The sequence below is a fragment of the Phaethon aethereus genome (assembly GCF_964289735.1).
Source record: "Phaethon aethereus genome assembly, chromosome: 8".
In the NCBI taxonomy this organism is placed as follows: domain Eukaryota; kingdom Metazoa; phylum Chordata; class Aves; order Phaethontiformes; family Phaethontidae; genus Phaethon; species Phaethon aethereus.
In genome coordinates this window covers 23,765,422-23,783,848 of record NC_138584.1, presented here as the reverse complement: position 1 = coordinate 23,783,848, position 18,427 = coordinate 23,765,422, and the positions used below count along the sequence as shown (strand labels likewise).

The 18,427-nt window shown below is 61.9% G+C and overlaps 2 protein-coding genes across 2 annotated transcripts; both read right to left on the bottom strand.

Moving 5' to 3' along the window:
* Positions 1–3,167: 3,167 nt before the first annotated feature.
* B4GALT2 (beta-1,4-galactosyltransferase 2) lies at positions 3,168–6,171 on the bottom strand (the record flags this gene model as incomplete). The annotated part of the gene is given in 7 exon segments (XM_082003147.1): positions 3,168–3,318; positions 3,479–3,583; positions 4,644–4,766; positions 4,968–5,158; positions 5,231–5,466; positions 5,836–5,979; positions 5,982–6,171. Coding segments are annotated over 7 exon segments (1,119 nt in total). The 5' UTR covers positions 6,151–6,171.
* Positions 6,172–11,656: 5,485 nt separating this feature from the next.
* ATP6V0B (ATPase H+ transporting V0 subunit b) lies at positions 11,657–18,157 on the bottom strand (the record flags this gene model as incomplete). The annotated part of the gene is made up of 8 exons (XM_082002981.1): positions 11,657–11,683; positions 12,069–12,259; positions 12,618–12,669; positions 12,998–13,067; positions 13,643–13,720; positions 14,184–14,267; positions 14,796–14,844; positions 18,091–18,157. 8 exons carry the CDS (start codon positions 18,155–18,157, stop codon positions 11,657–11,659), a joined length of 618 nt encoding a protein of 205 aa, XP_081859107.1.
* Positions 18,158–18,427: the final 270 nt, after the last annotated feature.

Sequence of the window (18,427 nt, the reverse complement as noted above, 5' to 3'; positions counted from 1 at the left end):
CCCCCCGCCATCCCTGCACCCCTCTAACCCCTCCTGCGCGGTGACACTTTCGCACCTTCCGCTGGCGGAGCCTGGCTCTGGGCCGCACCGGACCGCGGGGGGCTCTCAGCGCCCGTCCCCGAGAACCCCCTACCTCCTTGCTGGTTAACCCCCCCTGCCCCCCCCGTGGCGTTCGTTAACCCTTGAGTTTACGGTAACCTTTGGGCGCGACGCTGGGACAAGAGAGGAGGGGGCGCAGCCCCGGGAGGGCCGGGAGCCAGAGGCACTTGGCAGGGGCCCTGCCCTGGGGGGATGCACAGGATGGGGGTAGAGGGATGCCCCTTGGCTCCCGGCCCCCCCCCAGCCAGGCACTCTGCTCTGCGCTGCCGTGGGGCACCCTCCTGGCCTGCCCAAGGGGAGGGCGTGGGGTGGGACTGCAGCTGGGGCATGCAGGGTCTGCCTGTGGCTGCCCCAAGTTGTGTGTGCACAGGGCTGTCATGGTGGGGGTTGGCACTGCAGGGACCCCCAGCCGGGGCAGGCACCCACTGCGGCTCAGAGCCTGCGGGGTCCCAGCCGTGGCCGTGCCCAGGGACGGTGCCAAGCACTGGGCCAGCACAGGGACATGGGGGCAAGCACGCTGCCTGCATGGGCAGCGGGATCTCACAGCACAAGACACAAGCACTTAGAGCCCACATGTGTGCATGTCCCTCACAGACATGGTACGGGCATGCACGGGGCACATGTGGGCACGCACGTAACGCACGGTACCGCGGGGCTATACAGGTGGTGAGCTGGTATGCCTCCCTGCTCCATGCACCCCCACATGCAGCAGCACCCTGCGGCCCCTTTGGGGGGCTGTGGATGCCCACCTGCGTGGCCAGGCACCGCCTGCAAAGCTGGGCGCAGCCGTGAGCAGCGTGGGCACAGCCCAGCACTGCTGCCTGCCCTGCAGCAGGGCAGGAGGCTGGGGAGCACTTAAGCCTGGCCAAGGGGTGATGGCACAGGGCTGGGGTCCAGCTCGCCCCAGCACAGGCAAGGGGGGGGCCTTCCATGGTGCTAAGGGGAGCAGATGGACCGGCCCCCCCCAGCTGCTGCTAGCAAGAGGTACCAGCGGAGACAGGGGCTGTGCCAGCCCACTCTCTCCGAGCCATCCGGGGATGCTCAGTCCCCAACCAGTATTAGTGGAGCAGGATGCACTGGCAAGGCCGGGCGGTTTTAAATCTGTCTTCCAGCTCCAGCCAAAGGGCTTGGAGTTCTCAATTTGGGGTGAATGGGGTGGGACCCTTCCCATCCCGCTGCTCCCATCCCAGCCAGCACCCTGCACTCCCCGTGCCACAGCCCCGAGGCTGGCACATGGACACGGCACGGCTGGGCACGGCAGCGGCAGGCGGTGAGCACTGAGCCCTGGCAGGACATTCCAGCTCCCCTGGCCCTGTCCCGAGCCCCCTGCCGTGCCATGGCGAGGGGCACAGGTTCCCGCATGGTGCCCATGCCCTGCCCCACGTGTCATGCCGCTACTCTTCACCTCTAATTGTTAGCAATAACGCGCGCGCGTCCCTGGGCAGCGCTGCCTGTGCCAGTGTCTCTCCCGGTGTAGAGTTCTAAAGTATCCTAGATTTTAATGAGATTTATATACCTGAGGCAGTGTCCTGCTGTGCACTTCTTTGGGGACCCCGGGGTGGGTTGGAGAGTGGGTGACCGTGTCCATGGATATAGTCCTGACATGCCCAGCACTGGCACTCAGCAGCCAGCAGCTGGGGAATGCTCCGTTGCCCCACTTGGACCTACAAATCCAGCTGGAGCTAAGCATGGGGGAGGGCAGCTTGTCCCTCCTTGAGGAGAGCATTGTCCTCAATCGGGGTGTCCATCAAGCGTCCCATGCAGCAGGGAGGGGTGCCAGCTCTGCCCCACATGTGCCCTGGGCACCTCACCCTAGTGGATGGTGAAACTGCCCCCTCTCATGGTGATTCCCCCCACGCCCCCATCCCCACAAACCCCACAAACTTTTGAAACTTTTATTAAATACAAAAACCCTGGTCTTCACGACCGAACGCTGCATTCAACGTACGCTCAAAAAAAGGGTCAGACATTCAAATGTACAAAAGTCGCCAGTGCCCCCCTGACCTGGCGTGCTGCCCCACTCCCAGCCCCACTGCTCCCGGACCCCCGCGGGGTGGGTGGGGGGTGCCAGGGCTCCCAGTCCCACAGAAAGGTACAAGGCGCCTGCCCTGCACGGCCCCAGCCTCTCCTGCCCACAGCCCCAGGCCTGGAGGGGGAAAGCCAGAGAAGGGGGAGACGCCAATGGCCCTCAAAATGCCTGTGGGGCACCTGCTGCTGGAGGGAGCTGTGGGGCTGCTGCCCCCTGTGCCAGTGCCTGCCAAGAGGGACTGAGTGGGTTCAAATGAGCCCTATCCCCCTCCAAAGTGGGGAGGACAGGCGAGGGCAGGCGCAGGCAGGGGCTGCACGTGGACACAGAGCATCTGCCTTTGGGGAGGGGGAATGGGATACAGCTGCCGCCCCCTCCAGCCCTGGGGAAACTGAGGCACAGCGAGGGGCGTTCGCTAATCGGAGGTCTCTGTTTGGCAGAGCTGAGACAGGGCCCGGCTCTAAGCACCAGACTAAAGCAGAGGAAGACAGCGAGCCACGTCTGCGTGCCCAGCAGCGTGGGCAGTGCCCGGCTGGGATGGCACTGTCCTGCCCACTCAGGGGTGCCCAGGCTGCTCCCACCCCTGGCCAGGGCAGTAGCAGCTCCAGCGCTCGTGAAGGGGGAAGCCTGCACCCCACTTCTTGCAGCACCAGTGGGGACACCTCAGCTCTCCCAGAGCAGCAGGATCTCTCCCTCTCCGCCCGGAGTGCAGGCAGGAGTTGGTGAGGGCAGGGGGCTCCTCGCCAGGGCTGGGGCTGCTCCCACTCTCTGTGCCAGGAGCCGCGTGTGGGGCGGCCGGGCTCGTCCGCCGACACACTGAGTATGGGGCAGGAGTCCTGCGAACACACTCGTGGGGACAGGGGGGACAGAGAAATCCAGGGGACCAAGGGGTGGGTTGGGGGGCAGCCGTCTCCAGAAGGCAGCAGAGTAGGCAGAAAACATCCCCATCCAGTCCTGGCTCACAAGCCGGGGCAAAACCTGCCGCGCCCAGCCAGCCGGGGCAGACACCTTTCTCCCGGCGGCTCTGCCGGCAGGGCGAGCGCTAGCCCCGGGCCAGACGGGGGGGTGGCCGGCCGATCTCCACCGTGATGTTGGTGTACATGGGTTGGCGCGAGACCTCCACCAGCCGGTACTGCAGCGAGCTGATCCCATCCCGCTTCATTGTCATTTTGGTGTTCTGGATCTTGGTGAATCTGGTGGAAATGGGAGCGGGATGAGGCGGGGGAAGCTGGGGGTGCTTGCCACAGTGCCGGACCTCCGCGAAGGTGAGCGGAGCTGGGGAGCTGATGGCCAGAGGCAGCCCAGCAATCACCCAGCGTCCTGGCCGCCCCCCAGCCCCTATGGCTGACTCACCTCTGTGGGTTGGGCTCGTTGTGTTTGTCGCGCTCATGCTTGATCATGCGGTACCTCCCGATGCGGATGTCGGGCCTCGACACCTTCATGCCGTTCAGGGAGATGCTGGGGGCCGGGAGCAGGGGAACATCAGCATCTGGGCACCAGGGTGTGATACTGCCCCAGCCCAGAGACCTCTAGGGGCAGCCCTGGCCCAAATAAACCTGCTTAAAAAGGGCTGTGCCAGCCAAGCTGAGCAAAGCCAGATCACAGCCGGGCCGGTGCCATGGCTGAGGGTGCCGCGTGCCTCACGGCAGAGCGTGCCCAAAGCACCGCTCCCACCTGGCAGCCTCCAGCTGCGCAGGCCGGCAGCTGCGGTCAGCCGGTGCTGTTTATATTCTCCAAATGCCGGTGCCCAGCCCTTCTCTCAGGCCCCCCTGCCATGTTAAAGGCTGCCTGAAGCTCTCCCAGAGCTCCACACGCTGCTTGTTCCCCACCCCGAGCCCACCTTGGACGGAAACCGCAACTGTGCCACTGTGCCCACGGCACCTGCAAGGGGCCTTTTGCTCACTCGGCCATTACAGGCTGGTTGTGCACCACCGGCTGCATGCTGCTACCCTGGGCAGCGCCGTGGGGGAACCCACGGGACATGAGGCAGGAGCCGTCCAGCTCTGGCACCCAACGTGGGGTGCGCATGGGAGGGATTCAGCTCCAGATCTGCACGCGGCTGTGCTGCAGCCTGCTGGCTGCCGGCAGAAATGCCTGTCTGGCTGCTGCGCGGCCACCACCGAGACGCTTTCAAGTTTTGCAGCCCAGCGCTGGACACTTCCAAGTTTAGCATCCTGGCCCTGGCCTGGAGTGGAGCCCGCAGGTGTGCTGCCTCACTGGTGCAGCTCACACCACAGCGGGAGGGGGGTCAGGCACCACCACGCCAGGGGGGTTCAGAAGGTACATGGGTGTCCCACAGTCCCCCCAGACACCCTGGGAGGGGCCAGTTTGATCTGTGAGTGTCACCACCGCTCAGACTGGAGGGTAATTAAAGCCCTCCCTGCCATGTGGCATGCCCTGTGCACATCCCCCACAAACCTGGGAGCCCCAGGGATGGTGAGGGTGCCAGGTTGGTGCTCAGCGGGGATCCCCCAGCACAGCCCAACCAGCCGGTGCTGGCAAGGAGAGTGGCACCTACCGGTTAAAGATGTCATCGTCCTCTCCTCCCCAGCCCCAGTACTCGTTGGGAAAGCCATTGATCTTCAGGAACTGGGACTTGCTCAGCCCAGAGACACCACCAAAGTAGCCGGCATAGGGCAGCCTGCAGGGTGACAGCAAACAGGTCAGCCCCAGGGACAAGCACCAGTCCTCCCCTGTGTCACCTTCACAGCCAGGGCTCTGTGCCCTCTCCCGTCTCATGTCCACAATTCGAGCCAGCGACTCCACACCTGTCCCAGGCAACTCCCGAGGTTGGTGGCGCCAGCCCTGCCCAGGGAACACCCCAGCCCCACAGAGCACCCACCTGAACCCAAACTTGTCCATGCCAACAGCAAAGTGCCGTGGCTGCTCGTAGCAGCGATAGAGGTTGCGGTCATCCATAGGGATGAGGTCCACATCGCTGAAGATGAAACAGTCATACTCCTGGTCATCCTTGAGGGCCTCCAGGAACCCCACATTGAGCAGCTTGGCCCGGTTGAAGGTGTCCTCGCCGAACTGCGGGGCAGAGCTCAGTGATGCCCACCTGCTCACCCTGGCCCTGCCACCCCCTTGCCGCTGCCCCCTCACCTGGTTGACAATGTAGATGCCATAAGCCACCTTCTGTCGGCGCAGGATGGGGTGCAGGTAGTGCAGCCAGTACTTGAGGTGGTGCTCGCGGTGCCGAAAGGGGATGAGGATGGCTACCTTCTGCTGGGGCAGGCAGTCTGGGGGGGTGTACTTGCCACCCTGGTGCACGTCAGGGTTCTCCCGCTGCACCCGCTCCATGCTCATGGGAGAGCTGAACTCAATGAGCAGGCGCCCGACTGCAAGAGGGAGGGCAGGGTGATGCCCACAGGATGGGACACAGTCCGGGTCATGGCCACCCGTTGCTCCCGGCCAGGCTGGTAAAGCAAACAGCAAGGGGGACCTGCAAGGGGGACTGGTACTGCCGAGGGCAGAGGACGCCCAAAACCTTTCCCAAACAGGGGCAGAGAGACTGGGCAAACCACTAACAAAACCTGAAGAAACCAGCTGTCCTGCTACCAGTTCCAGACTGGGGTTTTTCCACTGCTCCACCCCTGGGACCACCAGGAAGCCATGCCCAGGACCCATGGGATGAGGATGCCACCCATGAGCCCCATGCTGGGAGCCAGAGCCCAGCGTCACCCCCGTGCTCACCCGACACATCTCACCTAAGCCGGGAGGCGTCTCCTGGCAGGGCTGCAAGGGCTTCTCGGTGGTGGACTGGTTGGTGCTGGGCTTGGCGCTGGGGGATGGGGCCTCAGCACCGGCCGGCCCGTAGCTGGGGACGGTGCCGTTGGGGCGGGAGGAGTTGGAGAAGGGTGGGTACGTGAGGCGTTCCTGGGGTTGAAGCGGCTGAAGAAGTCCAGGTGCTGCGCATAGACATCGAAGTAGAGGATCATGATGACGAGGAAGTGGAGCAGGCAGAGCAGCAGCACGGCCTTGCAAATCCTTTCCAGGGTCACCCCCAAGAGCAGCCTGGTCATCTTCCGGGCACAGGCAGGTGGACATGTGCGCTCAGCGGGGCAGGAGGGTGGCTCCAGCCACGGTCCCGATCCTGCTGAGACACCCCACACTCAGGACACGCCAGCCTGAGCCCTCAGTCCCAGTCCAAGTGACACCAGGGCAGCGGGAGCAGCACAGGCCTGATGAGGAGGTGATGGGCTCACAGGTCGGTATGCCAGCGGGCACCCTGTGGGGATGCTGTGCTTAGGCCCCCGCTCTGAAGGCACAGCCACGAAGATGCAAGAGGTCTCCAGCCCCACACAGCAAGTCTCCTCCCCGCTTTGCAAGGCCAAGACTAGGCCAGACCCGCTCCCTGTCCCTATTACCCCCCAAGTATGGGGTAGGGATACCCCCACAAGTGCCACAAAGAGCCTCCATGGAGGCTGGGCCCTTGGAGAGGAACATGCACTCCAAAACATGGCCAGCCTGGGGTGTCCCAAGGGCACCGCGGGTGCCCCCACCAGCCACCCCTTTCTGAGGCACCCCATTTCACTGCTCTCCCTCCTGACCCCCCCTGCAGTGCTGCACCCCAGCAGTGGCACCAAAGTGGGGCCGGCAGTGAACGCCATGCTGGCGGGGCCCTCCTTGGGGCACACAGCATGGCGAGCAGCTGCGTGGCAGACACCGAGCCAAGCAGGATGTCCCGGCCCCCGGGGCGGGGGTCCCTGCCGCGTCCAGGGGGGTCCGGCTTACAGGCAGCAGCGCGTGTCCTCTCTCCTCCTGCTGCCGGTGGCGAGGCTGCCCAGGACGCTGGGAGCCGCTGGGAGCCAGAGTCCCTTATCTCCCACATGACACCTGGAGCCAGGCCAGAGCCCTGCTGGGAAGGCGTCTGGGAGAGTCACCGGAGAGCCCCAGCTGAGGCAAACTGTCCGGCCCTGCCCTGCCCCACCACCGCTGGGGCTCGGGTCCCCGCATAGCCATGCACCCCAGTTCCTGCCCTGGTCCCTGCCCCAGTCCCCGCTCCCAGGGAAGCTGCTAGGACAGGGCAAGGCAACCACAGGGGACAGGGACGGGGGTTTGCAAGGCCCTGGGGACCCTGGGAAAGGCCAGTGCCGGGAGCTGGGCAGGACCCCCCGGCAGGAGCGCAGCTAGGACCCGAGGGTGCTGGCAACCGGCCCAGGGCCTGGGCCAGCCCACCGGCAGCTGCCAGCCCTGGCCGGTGGGGCCCCCCGGGGAGCCACAGGGCACCCAGCCGGCAGTGCCAGCAGCACCGGCTGGGAGCGGGGATCGAAGCCGAGGTGCGAAGAAGGACCCCCCGCCCCAGCTGCCCTCTCTCAGCCACAGGGCTGACCCTGGCAGGCAGCAGGGTGCTGGCAGGAGCCCACCACAGGTGGGAGGTGCTGGAAAAGGCTCCAAGCCTGATGCCCGACCTGTGCCCCCGCTCTCCACAGGATGCAGAGTGGGGTCGCCGCAGGCAGGGGTCTCCTGGCACACACCAGGACCCCAACCCCACAGCCAGGTTTGTTCTAGAAAGTCACCCTCTGAAGAAAAGCCACGTTTGCCATTATCTCCCAAACCTTCTCACGGTCATGGCGCCCTGTCACCGAGCACAGCCCTTGGCGTAGGGACCTCCCTGCCCCCAGTGCCTGTCAGAAACCCCCAAAAACCACAGCCCTCGCAGCAGGCAGCACATGGAGTGGTGGCAACTTGCCAGCCGGGTGGGGAGGTGCTAGGGAAAAATAAGAGCAGGTTTTAGCGACCCTGTAGTGGGGTGGTCCACGAGGCGAGCAAAGAGCAATGCTCAATGGGAACAAAAGCGAAGCACTCTATTGAACGGCAGCCACAGGATGCCACGAACATGAGGGGGCTTAAAAACACCCCTTAAGTGTGGGGCTAGGAAATATGTTATCCCCCATTACGCCACAGCATCTTCGCAGGGCGTGAGAGGCCGGAAGCAACCTGGAGTTGGGGAGCTGGTCCCCAGGGATACACCTCAGTGGGGTGTGTGCCATAGGGCTGGCGATGCTTGTTTTGGAGGGGATGCTCATCCCCGTGGGCTCCATCCTTCTTCCCACAGGACATCTCTGGGCTGGGAGAAATGAGGTGAGGGGGGGAGCCGATGGCCCTGATGCCTCCCTTCTCCCGACCAAAAGCAGGGTGGAGAGGGCGCGTTCAACACAACCAACCCCCCCCAATTTTCCCCAGTCCCCGACACACACACAAACTTACTAAAAAACGAGAAACAACCTCAAAAAGAGGCTTCTTCCCGAGGCGGGGCGCTGCCACCCGTAAGTGACCGGCATCGCATCCCCCAGGTTGCATCCCAGGGCCATCCCAGGCCTCCCCCACCCGGCCAGGCCTGTCCGCGCCGCTCCACTCACCGCGGCCTCGGGGCTGCCGCGCCGCCCCGGCGCCGGTCAGCGGCCCCCGCCGCCGCCTCCTCCTCTTCCTCCTCCAGCCCCGGCCGCCGGCCCGCGGGCTCCCATGCCCGGGGCTGCGGGGGGGGCCCTGCCGCCCGGGCCGCCGCACCGCCGAGAGCCGCAGGGAGACGGGGCCGCGCCCGCACGCCGGCTCCGCCCGCCGCCGCCGCCGCACCGGGCGGGGCCGCCGCCGCCGCCCGCCCCGCGCTCCGAGACCGCGCTGCCGCCGGGCGAGGGCAGCCCCGCAGGCAGCGGGACCTCACGCGAATGCCAGCCCCACGGATGCAGACCCCACGCACACGTGTGTGCGTGTCCCCGGGATGCTCAGCCCTTGGCCCCAGCCCCCGGGCCCCTCCGCGCACCCCCGGGGCGCAGGGCCGGGGTCTCTGGGTGTTTCTTTCTCCCCTCCTTCCCGCTGCGTTTTCGGCAGCGTGGGAGGCAGCGCCTTCACCGACCCACCCAGGGCGACTCCTGCACCCCCGAGTGTTGGTGCTGGCTCAGCACCCGTCGCAAACTATTTGTGGCTCCTTCCCCCCCTCCATGTTTCTCAGTGTTTCCTAGCAATGAGTTTCACTCTCCTTACATCAACGGCATCACCAAAACAGCTTGGGCTGGTCCCACGGAGAGCACAGCCCACCACGAGTAATTTTTGCACCGCCCACAGCCTTTCCCTTTTTCCCAGCCACTCCATGGCATCTGTGCCTGTTTCGGGCAGCCCCTGTCATCCCAGGCCTCTTCTCGTGCACTCACCTGCGCAAGGACTGTCCCTCTGCTCCATGGCAGCTCCTTTCCAAAGACAACCTCACAGCAGAGATCAGAGCAGCACCCAACCAGCCCAGCCTGCTCCACCCCTGCGAGCAAGCCCTGCTGAAAAGTGTCCAACTTCTGCCTCTGGCTCTTGGTTCGGCTCTTCGGCAGGTGGCATTTCCCCCATGAGTACTTACATGCAGTCACCAAACCATCTTCCAACTCCCACTGCTGCTGCTCCTAAATGAGCTGAGCCACAAGATACTGGAGCCCCACTTGAGCTTTCTCTCCCTGGTTAAGCACAGGTATTTAGCACACCCAAGTACAAAGTCCTAGAACCCAAGCATATGCACCTAGAACAAGGGAGTACAGTGCATGCTCCACTCACCACTGCTGGCTGCAGGCTAGGGCTGTCAGCCACCCATGCTACCATGGGACCAGCCCTGGTGGCTCTCATATGTCCCCACAAGGGGCCCACGGGTTAAGTCTGGAGGCTGTTCCCCTGCCAAAGCCATGATACACACAGACGGGATTTGGAGGGCAGAAAAGCAGAGGGAGATTTCTGACAGCAGATGGATTGCTACCAAGGCAGGGCAAGACCTGTCGCTGAAAGACAAGTGGGTGAGTCTTTCAAGACAGTTGTTAACCAAGAAGATGATTAACCCATGGAGAAGCTTCTCTACTGGTTCTCCAACCCCAGGTGTCTCCTTCCTGAAGGCAGTCCCACAAGTTTCGCCAGCAGTTCCGAGGGGCTTCGGGCATCTCTGGCCCGCAGCAGCAGCAACGCCAGGGGACGGAAGTTAAGCCCTCACACAGGACAGGCAAAACTCTGCCCACACCTGACACTCTTCTGAGCTGGCAGGCCCCGGCTTGTGTCCCTACTGTTACATGGGGCACACAGAGATCCTGTCACAGCCTCCAGCCCCAGAGCAGCCAGCACAGCTGGCAGGAACAGTGGCTTGGTTTGCCCTAGCAGCCTTCCCATGCCCCAGGCTGAGACACTGCTGTCCCAAAACACACAGGACAATGGGGAGCAGAGCTGGGAAACAGGCAAAGGTCGGAGAGGCTGTGCAGAGGCAGCTGCCCTAGTCCCAAGGACAAACATCAGCAGATGTGAACACTTCCCCGGCTCCAGCAGCCCCACCGCTGCCCCAGCCTGTTGCATCCAGGTAGGCATCCAGGTAGGAAGAGAGATGGGCAGCTGCAGGCATGCATCCGCTCTGATGCAGCACTAACAGTACAGGGGGATCGATGTTTGCCCTGCAAAGGTGTGCTGGCAGCACAGCGGGACCAGGGCCTTGTGCTGGATACAGCAGACTGCAGAAGCATCAGCTCCAGGCTCTTTGCAGAGCAGAAATAGGAGGACCTTGGTCTTCCCTTCCCCCAGGCAGCAGAAGAGCTGTAGGCCCAGCTGTCCACAGCCAGCTTCCCCATACTGCATTCACCGCAGCCAGGGAGAGGTGAGCAGAGCCAGCACAAAGTGTCCCCTCCTCTGGGACCTCTGCCAGGGCCCACCGGGACAGAGGGGCACTGTGGACTGGAGAGCCCTGGCACCCAGCAACACCCAGCCAACATCACACAAGGGAGCTGCTGGCTGGAAGACAGCCTGGGAAGGGGCAGAAGCTTTGCTCCTCTCCCCTTCTGGTGCTCCCCAGCTGCACAATGGGGCCATGGACATCGTGTACGCTCCCTCTGCACTAAACTACCTGGATGGGAGCCAAAAGGCCCAAACCAGCTTGTGCCTGCGCCTCCAGCACGCCTTGCATGGGGCAGCACCATTACTGGTAAGGAGCCTGGCAGAGGGAGCACAGAGCTGCCTGCTGCCTGCTCCAGCAGCCTCCTGCCTGCTCTGGGCAGCAAAGCAGAGCTGTGTTCCCACAGCCCAGAGAGGGCAGCCTCTTGCAGGCTGAGCAGGCAGCAGGGTTAACCCCACACAGGGAGAACACCACCAGGCTCCTGAAGCCTGGCAGTGACTTTACCAGAGACACAGAGGGGAATCTCTGAGCAGGGGGTCACCCCCAACCTTGCTCTCTGCAAGCCTCCCCGGCACACACAGGGCAGAGGAAGAGCTGCATCCTTGGACAAGAACCATATTTATTTCACGGACACAGAATTGCACTGGTGATCGATTCTACACACACCGGGGACACGCAGCAGCAGGGCTCCATGGGCTGGGCCGGGCCAGGCTGCTGGGGGCTGAATTCACACAGAGAAATTCGTTTCTTCCGAGGGGCCAATCGATCAGCAGGGCAGGGCTCTACACAGCTGGGCTCCTGCTCCTGCTGCCTGGCAGCTCCCGCCCCAATCAAGGATAGAAACATTAAATAAATATATACAGCACCTCTTGGGGCGGGCTGGAACAGGCTGGGTTGCACAGGGCTCAGTTGCCCATTTTTACTTTAGATGTCTAGAAAGAAAGAAAACAGGTTAGGCCGTGCACCACAAACCCCAGCCCAACACCCCAGTCCCACCTATGCACCCCGGGACCATCCAGAAGCTGCAGGCAGCTTATCAGCCCCACCGATGAGACATGAGCATCACACAGGGTGCACCCAAGGTGACACCCTCAGTGACAGTTGCTCAGAGGGGCCATCAAAAGAGATCACACTGCTGCAAATAGGCACGGTATGCTGTGGGGAGAACTGTGCCACCCCAAACCTTGCAAGCAGCCTCCTCATCCCAATGCAGAGGATTGTGCTGGAGCCCAGGTGTGTCTCCCCAGAGCTGAAGAGCACCCAGGGTGACAGGCACCTTGTGCTCACATAAGCCTGGTGGCCCCAGGAGGTGGGTACCTGCAGGATAGCAACGATGACCCCAAACAGCCCTATGGCACTGCCAAAGATCTCCACAATCAGGATCTTGACGAAGAGGCTGGCGTTCTGGGCATCAGCCAGGGCAGCCCCACTGCCCACGATGCCCACACAGACCCCACAGAAAAGATTGCATAACCCCACGGTCAGGCCAGCCCCAAACATGGAGAAACCTGTGAAAGAGGAACACTGCAAGAGCAGGGGGTAACCCCCTTCCACCTGCACCCAGGGCATGCTGCAGCAGCTCTGCCTCGAGCTGACAGAAGACCCAGAGCTGCCAAGCATTCTCCTGCTTGGGGAGCAGGGCCGCTCCAGGGTGCACCCCAGCTCCCGCAGTGCCAAGCCAGACGGTTACAGCGATCTGCTGCCACCCGAGGAACAGTGCTGCTGCTGGGCGGCACAGCCCAGCTGGGTGCAGGATGGCATCAAAAAGGTAACTAAAAAGCTGCTTTTTAGCAGAAGTGTCACAGGACCTTCAGACACCTGCAGCAGGCCATGGGCTGGGTGAGCCAGGGACTGAGCAACCCTTACCTGCATGGTAGTTCCTGGCTCCAATTGTCTCTGGGGTGACTGCAGAGAAAGGCTGAGAGAAAGCACAGGGCCTGGTTACTGGCAAGTCCGTGGTCTCTGGGAGAGGTACCTGTCCCCGATACGGCAGGAGGCAGCCACATTTTGGCCGGAGCTGGTCTCTGACCATGGCCCCTGGGTGGCTTCATGACATCTGCCTTGTGTGCACTCCCCTAACCCGCTCTTCAGCATGGACAAGGGCCACTGCACAGACCACCAGCCCAGGGGCTCCGAAAGCCACAACAGTGTCCAAAGTCCCCAAAGGGCCACCACTCACGACACTGGACCATGCCCAGCTGCCCATCTCCACCGCGGCCCTGAGGCCAGCTCAGGTCCTCTCGTACCTCAGCCATGTTACTGATGACAATTGCCATGATGATCCCGTAGATGGCCACAGCCTCGCAGAAAATGATGCTGTGGAAGAAAGGCAAAGTCTGGGCACAGTGTCCCAGGCTCTGCTCCACCCCAAGCAGGCCCCACCACTTCATGCCCTGCCAGCCAGCAGCCAGATCCCTCCATGGCCATAGCTGAGCCTGTCCCACTGCTGCCAAGCCAGAAAGGCAGCCCAGCCTTTTCACTGCTTTCCTCTCAAACAAGGGAGAGCTGCCAAGGACAAGGCCAGGTGCTGGTCATGCTGTGCCGCCCAAGGAAGTGGCGAAGACCCTGTGGGAAGCAAACCCAGGGAGCCCTGCCCTTCACCAGCCCCCTTCTGCTCCTTTGGGGAAGGGCTGTGCAAGTTCTGGCCAGGGGAACCCTCGCCTGGGGCAGGAAGCATGATCTCAGGGTGTTTGTTTTGAACACACTGGGCTCATTCACTTTGTGATATCGCACAGTGACTCTTCAGAGCAGCACTCTGGTTCCTTCAGGGCTCTTTGTTTTGAAAGCAAACAGCTCAGCAAGGAATGGTCTGCCAACAGCACTCAGCTAGAGACAGGCTGAGAGCCTCTGCATTGGGCTGGGAGCTGCCCCACTCAGGTTCGTGTACTTACCTGACCAGGTTCTTGGTTTTAATCCGAGGGGCTTTGACTCCACCACCAATGATGCTGGAGCCCGTGATGTAAATCCCCCTGTGGCAGACAAGGGTGATTTGTGGAGGGTCTGGCAGTTGCTGAAGGATTCAATAGGGAAACCAGGATCTTCCAGCTGAGCCAAGAATCAGGCAGCAGCTGGGGGACACCGCAGACTTGGCCTGTACACCCCCAGGGTACAAGTGGTCCTAAGCTCCATCACCTACACTAGCAGAACTGCTGGGGCACAACAGCCACCACTGCATGGCCTGGACTCAGGGTCCCTGCTTGCAGAGAGCCAGGGACATCCCTGCTTCTCCACTGCCATCGCAGACCACAAGGTGGTCTGCCCAGACACCCCAGGAGCCCGGCAACTTGGCCCCACTGCTGCAGTGACCCACCCAGCTCCACATCACTGTATGTACATGCTGTTCTACCCCTGCTCTGCTGTGGGAAACTGCAGTATATAAGCAACTACCAAGGTGGCACAGCAGGAGCCTGCTGAGGAGCCAGCCCCACTCACCAAGCAGCTCCCACCACAGACAGGGAGATAGCCAGGCCAATGCCCAGGTTGGACCACATGAAAGGTGAGGTCTCCGTCAGGAACCTGGAGAGGAAGAAGTGCCCTGAGTTAGCACACAGGCTGAGCCCCTCTAGTCATGGTGCACAGCCCCGCAACAGGTACCCCCCCACCCCATCATGCAGACTGAGATGGGCTGGGCTCTGCCAGACAGTGGGACAGAAGAGCCTTTCTCTGCCAGTCAGCAACCCAGGACCCTCTCCTGCATGTACCGAGATCTTCCTCCCAAACCCTCACTGTGAAGGGGAAGCCTGGGCTGGGAGACTGCTGGGAGAGGGAGTGGGCTGGGAGGAGAGGGAGTGGGCTGGGACAGAGGTGGGAAGGGTAGTGATGGCTACACCAGGACCCTCTTTGGAGCCAGCCACACATACGCGTGGGCCGCATCTATCCTGCGTCACAGGGAACACTGTAGCTCTTGTTCCCCTGCGATGCAGTGACCACTGCCTGTCGCTCAAAAGCAAGCGCTGTTCCCTGCCAGGCACTGCCAACACCGACCACCTCCTCACACAGCCCTGTGCTCAGTGCAGAGTACGTTGATATTTACAGGGAACTCACCAGGCCACATCGAAGCGGAATCCCAGGTCAAATATTGTGTAGCAGATCCCTGGAAAGCAAGTGTGACATGGGAACCTTCAGACAGGCACCAGTTACCAGCCTGGTGTTGCTGTTTCCTGCACCACCTGTGGAGCCCCTGGGCAAAGGCCCAGGAACACACCACAGCACACAGGAAGGTTACGGGAAAGACTGGCTCAGGCATGCAGAGCTATGGGGGAGGGTGCCCCACCAAAGTCCAGCCCCAGCAACCCCAGCACTCCCACATCAGCGCAGGACAGATGCAGCCTGGACCCGTGATACTCCCAGACCACGCTGCAGTCTTCACCAAGAAGAGGATTGCTGTGGCCATCACACCGATTTTCTGTTCCCTGACCCTGCTGAGCGCCTGCAGGCCATGCTGGGCTGAAGGGAGCCCTGTGCCCCAGCACAGCTTCCACTCGCATCACCCAATGGCTCAGCCCTGCTGGGGAGCCATGGCACTGGGTGACCAGCCATGAGCGATTCTCTCTCACAAGGGGAGGCAAGAGGTGCAAGGCTGTGCCCTGACTGACCATCACATGCTGCTCTGCCACCACCCCACCAAGGTCCATGCCACTCCCCAGGAGCCTGTCAACACCTGCAGCTGTCCCCCAGCATCCCCCTTTCCAAGGCTGTGGATGTTCAAGATGTGCCTGCTGTGCTCAGTGTTTCCCCCAAGGTTAGACATTTCCAGAGAGATTTGTACTCCAATACAGGCAGGGGACACCAACCCTGAGAAACCCAGAAAAGCCCTTCCCTTCCAGGAAGGGATTACAAGGGCAGCTCAGCCTGCTGCGCACCAAGTGCTCCTCTCCTGTGCCGTATTGCAGCTGGGAGTCACAACCGGCAGCCCTGCACAGCTGGAGCAGATGTAGAGGTGCTCACACTGAAACACTGCCTTGCCCTGAGCTTGTGAGCAGGAAACACGGCTGCAAACCAGAAGAGACGCTTGCTCTTTGCAGGAATTTCTGCGTGCAGCTGGAAAAGAGAGAGGCCTGGCCCTGAGGAACAGATAAGTGCAGGCAGTGTGGCACTGTCTGCTCCACACCAGATAAAGAGGGAGAAGCGACAGCTCTTTACCATTGCTGACTAGAGCCAGCAGCTGTGTGACACAGACCCCATGCATGGCTGGAGAAAGAGGAAACAGGAGACTTCTGCTTAAAAGCAGCAAAGAGGCCACTGCATGTGTCCCACTGCTCCCTTCCCCCCAGAGTCTCAGCCTGGAGGCCAGGGTGATGGCAAGCCAGCTGTGTGCCCAGTAGCCATACAGGGGCAGGACGATGTGCCCCAGGTTGGAGGAGTCCTTCCCCACCCACAGCCAAGACCTGAGAACAACTTATCCCATGGGAAAGCCTCAGTGCTGCAGTGTAGGGAGACCTGCCAGACTCACAGCAGGATGTCCCCATTGTCCATGCGTGCTAAACACCTCCACAGGCGATTTGGGGCTCAGCACCCTGTGCACCAGAACATACATACAAGCACTTCCATGCAAGCAAGTCCTGAAACAGGAAGCAGTAACACTGGTCACTCCTCCTGTCTGCAGAATTGTGGTGTCCCCCTGCCCTGCAGGGACACACACAAATGAGGAATGGTGCCATCCCAGCCAGGGAATGTGCAGGGAGGCTGCACCTGGTCTGCACACCCAGCGACCTTCAGGGATGATCTCTACAGTGCTGGACCCAGCCAGCTTGGGACTTCTGTTTTAGCTTTGCTCCTTGGCTCACTGAGCAGGAACTGAACCCAGCCAGCCTCAGCTGCCCCCACTCTCCAGAGCAGTAAAAAAGAGCTACATCCAGCTCAGGGCAGATCCTTGGGGCACGTTCCATCTCTTCATGAGCAGATGTAGCCTTGGATTCATACACAAAAAAAACAGGGTGAAGGACGCTCTCCTGGGAGCTCTGAAGGGCAGAAAAGAGCCAGGGCAGCAGGACCAGAGCACCAAAGCAGGGCTCAGGACAAGGACAGAAAGCACAAAGAGGCTCCACAGCAACACTGTGCAGAGTGAGGCTACTTCCTGCTTGCTCCTTCTCTGAAAAGTGATTGCCACAGGGCAGGGGAAGTTAAAAGCATCTGGGCTCAGTTCATCAACATTTTCCGACAGTCTCAAGTTCACAGTGTGCGTCTGCGCTGGTGCGAGCCGCATGATTCAGAGAGCCCAGGAAGGCAGCCCTTGCCCCAGCACAGGGTTCACCAGGCCCTGGGAACACGAGGAAGTGAGACATCCTCAGCTTCTGACTTGGTCTCTCCCCAAATACTGAGGTGGGAGCCAAGGTCTCCCCAGCCTCTGCCTGGCTCATGGCCACTTCACCCTGCACTGTAGTAGGAAATAACCAGCAGCTCCAGCACAAAATCTTCCTGCTACCCCTTGGAATCATCTGCTTCCCAGGAAGCATTAAACCCATCCTCGCTGCTGCTGTGTCCAACACCATCAACAGCAGAGCCTGAGCCACCACAAGCTGAAACATGGCCATGCACCATCTCTGCAATCATCTGGACAAACTCAAACATTTCCTTATGCTGCCACAGCTTGGCAAGGTAGGAGGGCGATCTCCTCCATCCAGGAGACATCAGCTGTCACAGCCTGAAAAACCAGACACCTGCGTTAACCTGCCCTGATGTGCAAAATCCAAACACAACCACTGACTGCCACCAGCACCCTTCTGCTCTAGCACACACAGAAAAGCAAATCAACTGCTCAAGCCAGACAGGCTCTGAGCTGAAAGCTGTGCATCCAACGGCAGCTGACAGTTACACGGCGCTACTGATGGTCCAAGTCCTCTGAGGGAGCGGCTCAAAGCACCCAGGGGGTGATGTCCAGGCTGAGGAGCCTGACAGCAGAGCTCGCCGTGGCATGACAGGCTATGGGCCAGCCCTCCTGCCTCTGCCCAAGAGCAGCTCAGCCACCGGGGGACTGACGACGTTGCATCCCCTCGACCCCCGCCTTCCCTTTCCACGCCACGGCAAGCCCCCAGCCCCTCTCCGGCAAGGGAGCAGCCAACAGGGACAGAAGCCCGAGCTACTGCCGCAGTCTGTCCTCACGCCCAGAGCCTACCCCACGGCCCAGCACCCACAGCCCTGCCCCTGCGTGTGACCCACGGTCCAGCCCCACAGCCTCTTCTGCCTCACAGCCCGGTACTTTCTGTCATACACGGCCGCCTCTGCCTCACAACCCTGCCCTGTGACCCACCGCCCCCTCTGCACCTCAGCCCAGCCCCCCAGGCCGGCCCAATAGCCCCCTCTGCCCCCCAGCCCCTCTGCCCCCCAGCCCGGCGCTGACCGACGCCCAGCAGCGTGGTCCAGAAGGCGAGGCCGAGCCCCGAGTACAGCAGCGCAAGCCCCGTCATGGCGGTGGCGCGGGACGGAGCGGAGCGGACCGGCCGGGCGCGAGCGCGTCACCTGACACCCGCGGAACACGTGAACGGAAACGCAGTCCCCGAGCGGAAAGCGAGTGACGCCACCGTCTCCACCGCGCCTGCTTATTGGCTGCCCGGCACGACAGTCGCGCAGAAACTACACAGACCAGAAAGATCCGCGAAGAGCTCCTCTTTCCATTGGCTGCCCTTCCCCTCTAGGCCCTGCCGTGAAGGGTGATAGGCCCCGCTCCATCAAGGGCG